Below are 10,600 nucleotides of genomic sequence, written 5' to 3'. Positions count from 1 at the left end.
AGCATTTGACAAAACACAGCATCCATCCCTGATCAAAACTCTTCAGAGTGTGAGGATAGAGGGAACATTCCTCAGCATCTTAAAAGCCATCTACGAAAAAACCACTGCAAATATCATTCTCAGTGGGGAAACACTGGGAGCCTTTCCCATAAGATCAGGAGCATGACAAGGATGTCCATTTTCACCACTGCTATTCAACATACTACTAGAAGTCCCAGACTCAGCAATCAGGCAACAAAAAGAAATAAAAGGCATTCCAATTGGCAAACAAGGAGACAAACTCTTCTTCCTTGCAGATGACATGATACTGTACTCAGAAAACCCAAAAGTCTCTACCCCAAGATTGCTGGAACTCATACAGCAATTCGGCAATGTGGAAGGATACAAAATCAATGCCCAGAAATCAGTGGCATTTCTATACACTAACAATGAGGCTGAAGAAAGAGAAATTAAGGAGTCAATCCCATTTACAATTGCACACAAAGCATAAGATACCTAGGAATAAACCTAACCAAAGAGGTAAAGGATCTATACCCTAAAACCTATAGAACACTTCTGAAAGAAATTGAGGAAGACACAAAGAGATGGAAAAATATTTCATGCTCATGGATTGGTAGAATTAATATTGTGAAAATGTCAATGTTATCCAGGGCAATTTACACATTTAATGCAAGCCCTATCAAAATATCATGGACTTTCTTTAGAGTTATACCAAATCATCTTAAGATTTGTGTGGAATCATAAAAGACCCCAAATAGCCAGGAGAATATTGGAAAAGAAAACCAGATCCAGAGGCATCACAATGCCAGAATTCAAGTTGTACTACAAAACTGTGATCATAAAGATGTCGTGGTACTGCCACAAAAATAGACACATATATCAATGGAACCAAATAGAGTACCTAGAAATGGGCCCTCAACTCTATGGTTAACTAATATTCGACAAAGCAGAAAAGACTATGCAGTGGAAAATGGACAGTCTCTTCAATAAATAGTGCTAGAAAAGTTGGACATCGACATGCAGAAGAATGAAACTAGACCATTCTCGTACACCATGCACAAAGATAAACTAAAAATTGGTGAAAGATCGGGCAGCCCAGGTGGCTCAGTGGTTTAGTGCCATCTTCATCCCAGGGCCTAATCCTGGCGACCCGAGATCCAGTCTCACATGAGGCTTCCTGCATAGAGCCTGTTTCTTTCTCTGTCTGTGTCTCTGCCTCTATGTCTCTGTGTCTCTTGTGAATAAATAAATAAAATATTTAAAAATTGATGAAAGATCTAAATGTGAGACAAGAATCCATCAGAATCCTAGAGAAGAACACAGGCAAGACCCTTTTTGAACTCAGCCGCAGTAACATCTTGCAAGATACATCCATGAAGGCAAGGGAGACAAAAGCAAAAATGAACTATTGGGACTTCATCGAGATAAGAAGCTTTTGCACGGCAAAGGATACAGTCAACAAAACTAAAAGACAACCTACAGAATGGGAGAAGATATTTGCAAATAACATATCAGATAAAGGACTAGTATCCAGCTTCTTTAAATAACTTATTAAACTCAACAACCAAGAAACAATCAATACAATCATGAAATAGGCCAAAGACATGAACAGAAATTTCACAGAGGAAGACACAGAGATGTCCAACAAGCACATGATAAAAAATACTCCGCATCACTGGCCATTAGGGATATACAAATCAAAACCATGGTGAAATACTACCTCACACTAGTGAGAATGGGGAAAATTAACAAGACAGGAAACCACAAATTTTGGAGAGGATGTGGAGGAAGGGGAACCCTCTAGCACTATTGGTCAGAATGTGAACTGGTTCAGCCACTCTGGAAAACTGTGTGGAGATTTCTCAGAGTTAAAAATAGAACTGCCCTATGACCCAGCAATTGCACTGCTGGGGATTTACCCCAAAGATACAGATGCAGTGAAATGCCAGAACACCTGCCCCCTCAATGTTTATAACAGCAATGTCCACAATAGCCTAACTGTGGAAGGAGCCTCGGTGTCCATTGAAAGATGAATGGATAAAGAAGATGTGGTATATGTATACAATGGAATATTACTCAGCCATTAGAAACGACAAATTCCTACCATTTGCTTCATCATGGATGAAACTGGACAGTATTATGCTGAGTGAAGTAAGTCAATCAGAGAAGGACAAACATTATAGGGTCTCCTTCATTTGGGGAGTACAAAAATTAGTGAAATGCAATAAAGAGGAAAGGAGAGAAAATGAGTGGGAAATATCAGTGAAGGTGACAGATCATGAGGGACTCCTAACTCTGGGAAACAAACAAGGGGTGTTGGAAATGGAGGTGGGCGGGGGCTTGAGGTGACTCTGTGACAGGCACTGAGGGGGGCCCTTTACAGGGGGTACTGGGTGTTATACAATATGTTGGCAAATCGAACTCCAATACAAAAATATAAATTAAATAAATAAATAAATAAATAAATAAATAAATAAATAAATACATACATTAAAAAATATACCCCAAAGAAATTAAAAATCTGAATACATGATCTGAAACCATAAAACCCCTTAAAAGCATAGTCAAGAATATCCTAGCTATCTATCTTAGAAATATTTTTCTAGATATGTCTACCTACTCAATGCAACCAAAAGAAAAAATAAACTATTGGGACTATGTCAAATAAGATTTGCACACCAGAGGAAATCAACAAAATCCAAAATTGGAAGTGCGTAAATAAGATTAAGAGTACACTTATCTTGGTGAGCACTGACAAATGGATAGAATTGTTGAGTCATTATATTGTACACTTGAATCTAACATTGTATGTTAATTTTACTTGAATAAAACACAAACAAAAACAGTAAAAAATATCCCCCAAACCAAAGGTAACCTAGTGAAAAGAAGATATTTGCAAAATATATATTTAATAAGGAGTCAATATACATAATATATTTTTAAAAACATGCAACACAACACCCCCCCCCCAATAATCTCATTAAAAATGGACAGAGGACTTGAAAATATTTTCCCAAAGAAGACATATAAATGGCCAACAGTACCTGGAAAAATGCTCAACATTACTAATCTCCAGGAAAATGCAAATCAAAACTACAGAGAGATACTATCTTATACATGCCATAATAAATAATATAAGAACAAGAAAAAATGGCTATCATCAAAATAAAAAAAGAATAAATAAACTGTGTTGGTGAGGTTGTAGAGAACAGAGATTTCTCATGCACTGTTAGTGAGATTATAAATTGGTGCAGTCACTGTGGAAAACAGTATTGAGTTTTCTCAAAAACTTAAAATGTAAATACTATATGGTCCAGTAATTCCACTACTGGGTATCCACTAATTTGAAAAGATATATAAACTCCCATTTTTTTTGCAGCATTATTTAGAATAGAGAAGGTGTGGAAGCAATCTGGGTGTTCACTGATAGATCAATAGGTAGAAAATAAATGATACACAGATGGATGGGCGGATGCATGGATGATGGACAGATGATAGATAAATAAATGATAGATGACAGAGAGATAGATGATAGATACTAGTAATAAACAAAAATGAGATCTTGCCGTTTGTAAGAACATGAATGGACCTAGAGTTTATTATGCTAAGTGAAATAAGCCAGACACAGTAAGACAAATACCATATGATTTCACTTGTATGTAAGATCTAAAAAACAAAATGAATGAGCAAACAAAGAATAGAAACAGAAACAGACAAACACAGAAAACTAATTCTTTGTCTAAGAGGAAGGAATTGCAAGGGTGAGTAAAATGTTGGAATGGGATTACACAGTATAAAGTCCCAGCTGTAAAAATTTATATATGTAGCAGGGATTACAAAGACTCATCCAGGGATCCCTGGGTGGCGCAGCGGTTTGGCGCCTGCCTTTGGCCCAGGGCGCGATCCTGGAGACCCGGGATCGAATCCCACGTCGGGCTCCCGATGCATGGAGCCTGCTTCTCCCTCTGCGTATGTCTCTGCCTCTCTCTCTCTCTCTCTCTCTCTGTGACTATCATAAATAAATTTAAAAAAAAAAACTCATCCACATTGTGACAAGTAGGGATTTTGGTCTTCTTTTTATGGCTATGTAGAATGTCATTGTATATATACATATCATATGTCTTCATTCATTCATCCATCAATAGACATTTTTTTTCATACCTTGCTCCTATAACAATGAACATGGGAGTACATCTATCTTATTAAATTAGTGCAGTCTTTTATTATCCTTGGTTTAATACCTAGGAGTAGAATTGCTGGAATCATATTTCTATTTTATGAGGAAAATTGCCATACTGTTTTCCATAGTGACTTCACCAATTTACATTCCCACTAAAGTGCCTGAGAGCTCCCTTTTCTCCAAAACCTCACCAGTACTGGTTATTTCTTCTTTTTTTAATGTCAGCCATTGTAACAGATATGAGATAATAACATCTCATTGTGGTTTTAATTTACGTATCTCTGATGATTAGTGATGTTGAGCATTTTTGTGTGTGTCTATTAGCCATCCTCAGGTCTTTAGAAAAATTTCTGTTTTAGGGATCATGTTTACTCTGTAGATTGCTTTGGGGAATATGGACATTTTAAGAATATTAATTTTCCTAATCTGTAAGTATAGAATATTTTTCCATTTATTTGAATATTTTTCAATTGCTTTCATCAATGTCTTATAGTTTTCCATGAACAGATCTTTCATACCTTGGTTAAATTTCTTCCAAGGTATTTTATTCTTTTTGATGCAATCGTAAATGGGATAAGTTTCTTAATTTCTCATTCAAATAGTTTGTTGTTAGTCTATATAGCAGTATACCTTTTTGTAGGTTTACTCTATACCCTGCAAATTTAAGGAATATGTTTATTGGCTGAGGAGTGTCAGTTTTACATCTTTTTAAAATTACCTTTTCTTCCCTAATGGCTTTGCTAGGACTTCTAATACTGCCTTGTTCTTGATATTAGAAGAAAAGAAGCAGGAGACTGCAGGGCATAGACTTGCCTGCTTGCTTTAGTGAGACAGTAGAAGAGCAAAGGGTTGGGTTCACTATTATTATCTGCAATTGAACTTAATTAAAGTCTAGGGACTGTGTTCCCCCAGGTCATTCACTACAAAGGCCTCCAGAACCATGATGACAAATTACGAATGTAGCAAGTTAGCTCTTAGCTAATATACCAACCAGTATTTAATATACATAGTGTTGTAGAATCATAGTCACTGGGTTCATTCCTAAAGTGTATGTCTCTCCCTCAACACCAAGCCAATTGCATTTATTTTTCTATGCAAGGAAAAGTACCTAATTTTACATGGTGAGAAGATACATTTGATTACAGAAAATCTAAAGGTTGTCATCAATTCCAAGGGGCAGAAGTGTCTGGAGATAAGTAGAATCCAAGGTAAATACTAAAATAGCATAAGGAAAGCATCTTGATCCATGACTGGTAAAGGAAATTATATAGAGAATTTCCATGCTTACTAAGTTTCACAAATGTCAGACTTTGGTGATTGTACTGTTAAATGAAAAATACCTGTGATTGTTGTAAACTAGTATTTTGTAGGCTTCCTAAGGTTCCAGTCTTAACCTGGCATAATATGCAGCAGGCATCATTCGTGATGTTAAAAAAAAAAAAACATTTGAGAATAAGAATTCCTACAATTTTAGACTCCGAGCTGATATATTCAAAAATGTGCCTAAACTTAGTAACCCAGTTAATTTCTTGATAATCTCTTAAATTTATCCTATTGCTTTTAGAAAAACTATCTGGTGACTGAGTTATGATTTCATTTCAATTTTCCTCAAATCATGCTAACCTCAAATGCATAACCTCAAATCATGCTAACAATGGCAAGCTGTGTTCTTAAAATGACATAGTTATACTTTTGAAGATTTCCTAAAAGGTCAGTAAAATCATATAAGTAATGTAACTTTTCATTCCTCATTTTGAGTAGATTGTTTGATTTCTGTATTAAAGAAATAATGGAAATATATTGGGTTGGCTATCCATAGTTACTCCATTGGATTGAATTAGTTGATATAATGGCTTTACCATTATGGGAATAAATTAATAAATAATTCAAAAACTTTTCTAAATAACAGTAGATTTTTCCATTCCAAGAATTGTTATCTGTAGTATGGTTGCATTGTAATTCATGGTTTTTGATTATTAAAACACATGATTTTTCCCCAAGCAGCTAGTTATTCATTGATACAAATTTACAAAATGTTAGTTAAAAGATTAAGTGAAAAAGAATTAAACACATGTGGATTGTTTCTCTTTACATTTCATTCCAAAATCACTCAACATTACTTCCTTTACTCTATTATCTGTATTTTTAAAGTCTTCACCATTAGTGTTCTAAAAGTTATGAGGTCATGTATTGATAACTTTGAAAAATTATGTGGCTTGTATAATTGAAGATTGGAGTAATACCTAGAATAGATTGCAGAACACTGTTGTTTTAATGCTACTGATGATGATGATGATGATGATGATGACAATAGATAAATTTTGAAAACTTGGAATCTGTCATTCCTCACATACACTTAATCATAAATATCATACACATCTGTGTTACATGAAGCTATTCAGTAATGAGAAAATTGAAAACATTTTACACAGTTCAAAATTGTTAAATAATAATTTGTGTAAGAATTCTAGCTTTTCTTCTCATTTACTTTGCAACATGAGTTTTGACAGAACAGATAATTTCCTAAGTCTTTAAACTTATATGAGTTACTGTGCCCTAAGAAAGGCATAGCTCAAATTAAATGTTACATCATTCTCCACCCTTATCTTTTTCAGACAGATCTTTGTGTTGATATATCATACTATGCCAGCCTTAGCTTCAGCATTGACTCTACTCTTTTGTTACATGTTGTTATAAATGACTCTATATCTAATCTCATGTGTATATATGTATATAATTAAACTTACATATATAACTGTATGTGTATATATGTATATAAAATATATACCCTGGTCATTCAATAAACCTAGAATGAAAAATAAATAAATGGTGAAGACTTTTCAAGAACTACTTTTTTTTGTTCCCGAAATAATGTAAGATTAGCGAGATTAGTCATTGGGCCCATTAGTGACAAAACAAGATTAATAACTAGCTCTTTATTTTATATTTCAGCAGACTTATGACTAAGAGAACAACAAATATCTTCATATCATCAGCTAGGAAACAGTGATGCATATGGAAACTTTCACGTGTATATTTGTCTTACTTAGATTGGGGTGGAGATTCTACTTTTCAGTAAGGTGTCATGGAGGGGAAAACTTTTGCTCTCACCAGAAGAGATGCAATTGCAGTGAAGGTATTTGTCATACATTCTGTTTGAAAATAGGTCCTCCTAAATTCCATGGACTTTGTTAAGTTTATCGTTAATATTTATTGGACACATACTCTTTTGAAGTTACTTTATTAACAATACAGAATATTTAAGATTTCCAAGAAGGGCAATAAGTCTGGCAATTTTCATTACTATGCTTACATCATTATGATGAGAAGTCAAATAAAATTAAATGGGATCTCATTAGTATTTTTTAATTTGCAATTTTGTTTTGTTTTTTTAAGATTTTATTTATTTATTCATGAGAGACAGAGAGAGGGAGAGAGAAGCAGAGACAGGCAGAGGGAGAAGCAGGCTCCATGCAGGGAGCCAGACATGGGACTCAATCCTGGGTCACCAGGATCAGGCCCTGGGCTGAAGGTGGTGCTAAACTGCTGAGCCACCTGGGCTGCCCTAATTTGCGATTTTAAAGTGAAATTAAATGGATTAATTTGATGTTCCTTCCCCCCATATACAAGAGCTAATAACTAGGATCCATAACTATCAGAAATAATATACAGAATTTTTAGATTCATACTTGTAGGAAATAGATGCATAGTTATTACAAGATTCTCTAATCAAAAAAGAAAAAAAGAAAGAAAGAAGAAAAAGAAAGAAGAAAGAAAGGAAGAAAGAAGAAAGAGAAAGAAAGAAAAAGAAAGAAAGAAAGAAGAAAGAAAGAAAGAAAGAAGAAGAAAGAAAAGAAAGAAAGAAAGAAAGAAAGAAAGAAAGAAAGAAAGAGAAAGAAAGAAAGAAAGAAAGAAAGAAAGAAAAGCGAAAGAAAGCAAAGAAGAAAAAAATACACTCAACAGAGGCACTGAAGTTATCAATTCTTCTAATATTATCTAAGAAATATTTAGGCAATTGCTCAACAATAAATAGTGAAATATCTCTGATGAGACTATGGCAAATATGAGATTCTAAAGTTGGGGAGAAAATATAAAATTTTACATCCAACTATTGATATAATACCTATACTGAACATCATCTGTTCTAATACATTTGATTTGTCCTCCAACCCTGTTGCATTTCTTTTAGAGGCATGGTGGGTGGAAATGAATCCTCAGTAACTGACTTCATCCTTGTGGGACTCTTTCCTGAATTTCAGCATTCTATTGTTCTCAACCTTGTGATCATCTTCATCTACATCTTTGCCTTCCTGGGAAACATACTTCTGATTGTCTTGATTTGGGGAGACTCTCAGCTTCATACGCCCATGTACATTCTCCTCAGTCAACTCTCCCTCATTGACTTGACATTAACTTCCACCATTGTTCCAAAGATGGCTTCTAATTTTTTCACAGGGGAAAGGACAATATCATGGATTGGTTGTGGAACACAGAGTTTCTTCTTCCTGATGTTGGGAATGTCAGAGTGCCTTATTTTGACTCTCATGGCTTATGACCGCTATGTGGCTGTCTGCAACCCATTGCGCTATCCCATTATCATGAGCCCTCGGGTCTGTATGCACATGATTTTTGGGTGTTGGATTGGAGGCTCTGTAAGTTCATTTATCCATACAGTCTACCCTATGCATTTTCCCATCTGTGGATCACGGGAGATCCACCACTACTTCTGTGAGGTCCCAGTCCTAATTAAGCTCTCCTGTGAAGACACTTCATTGTATCAGTTGGTGGTGGTTGTGACAAGCATTGTGTTGCTTGTTGTACCTTTCAGTCTCATCACTGTTTCCTATACTCTCATCTTCCTCACTGTCTTTCGTATGAACTCTGTCAAAGGCAGGAAAAAAACTCTGGCCACCTGCTCTTCCCATCTAACTGTGGTGAGTCTCTTCTTTGGCCCAAACATATTTATCTATATGTCTTTCACTTCCTCCCACAGTGCGGAGCAGGACCAAGCTCTTTCTGTATTCAGCAATATTCTAACACCCATGTTGAACCCTCTCATTTACAGCCTGAGGAACAAAGAGGTGGTGGCAGCTCTCAGGAAGCTTATGGGGAAATGTGTGACATCTTAGTAGTTGAAAAGTACTCCCCAGCTGTGTAAAGGACATCTTTACAGCATGGACAATGATAGAGTTGGAAATGGTATTCCAATTCTCAAATTGGTATTTCAGATACCAACATGGGGGATCCTGGGTGGCTCAGCAGTTTAGCGCCTGCCTTTGGCATAGGGTGTGATCCTGGAGTCCAGGGATTGAGTCCCACATTGGGCTTCCTGCATGGAGCCTGCTTCTCCCTCTGACTGTGTCTCTGACTTTCTCTCTCTCTCTCTGTGTCTCTCATGAATAAATAAATAAAATCTTAAAAAAAAAGAGAGATACCAACATGGTGTTGTTGGTTTCAGGAAAGCAAGGTGATTGCAGCTCTATGTAAATAGAACTTTTCATATGTGATTTTCAAGTACTCCAATGTAGGTTTCTTTACTAATAAATACCTTTGGGACATTATTCAGTTAGGGGATAAAATTTAATAAAATTATTTTAAGTTTAAAAATTAAATTTAGTCAAATATGAGATTTTATTTTATATTTGTAAATTAAATAATAATCAATGTCTAGGTCTCAAATTGAACTCAACATTCTTGAATCTTTTTGGGTAGAAATAGCAAATTTATAGAAGGACAAGATTAGGATGATCCTGATCTTACCTCCCATCATGGACAAAGTGGTGTATCAGCTACATCTATGCAACTAATTCTGAAAACAACCTGTAGTCAACTGGCAGAGAAAACAAAACAAACAAACAAACAAAAACATTTCATAGTTATTCACAGAGAGAAGACTACATCAAAAAGGAAAGGATAGGAGACACGATTGGTAACCTCAGTGAAATTGATGGAAAAATGAAAGGAACATCACAAGCATAAAGGTTTGAGATGATCAGACTCCACACCAAGTGTCTTGGTACTGGGGACCTGCACTGGGAAGAAGTCCTCATAATGTTTGACTTCGAAAACCAGTAGTGCTTAACTTTATGAGCTTAAAAATAGCTGGCTAAATTCTTGAAGAGCTAATGGATAACAGGATAACAATGACACACCTTTAATGAAAGTGTACTAAATAATTCATCCCAAGACACAGCACAAAAGCAGCAGTTTTAAAAGTGCCTGGAGAATAGTAAAGAAGATTCATTGGCTAATCTTATAAAATGTGGTGGAGGAGTAGGGACATTTAGATTTCTTTTTTTAAAAGATTTTATTTATTTATTCATGAGACACACACACGCAGAGACAGACAGAGACAGAGACAGAGGCAGGCAGAGGGAGAATCAGGCTCCAGGCAGGGAACCAACGTAGGACTCGATCCCG

The 10,600-nt window shown here is 35.6% G+C and overlaps 1 protein-coding gene across 1 annotated transcript; it reads left to right on the top strand.

Moving 5' to 3' along the window:
- Positions 1 to 8,373: 8,373 nt before the first annotated feature.
- Positions 8,374 to 9,309, top strand: LOC112665332 (olfactory receptor 2T27-like). The gene has a single exon (XM_025454985.1). The coding sequence runs from the start codon at positions 8,374 to 8,376 to the stop codon at positions 9,307 to 9,309; it is 936 nt and encodes a 311-aa protein (XP_025310770.1).
- The last annotated feature ends 1,291 nt before the right edge of the window (positions 9,310 to 10,600 follow it).

This window comes from Canis lupus, chromosome 14 (assembly GCF_003254725.2).
Source record: "Canis lupus dingo isolate Sandy chromosome 14, ASM325472v2, whole genome shotgun sequence".
In the NCBI taxonomy this organism is placed as follows: Eukaryota; Metazoa; Chordata; class Mammalia; order Carnivora; family Canidae; genus Canis; species Canis lupus.
The sequence above is the reverse complement of the archived record's forward strand: the minus strand, read 5'-3'. Positions and strand labels throughout refer to the sequence as shown.

What these genes read in the sequence shown, in the direction of transcription:
- LOC112665332 (XM_025454985.1), top strand. Translation starts at nt 8,374, where the DNA reads ATGGTGGGTGGAAATGAATCCTCAGTAACTGACTTCATCCTTGTGGGA.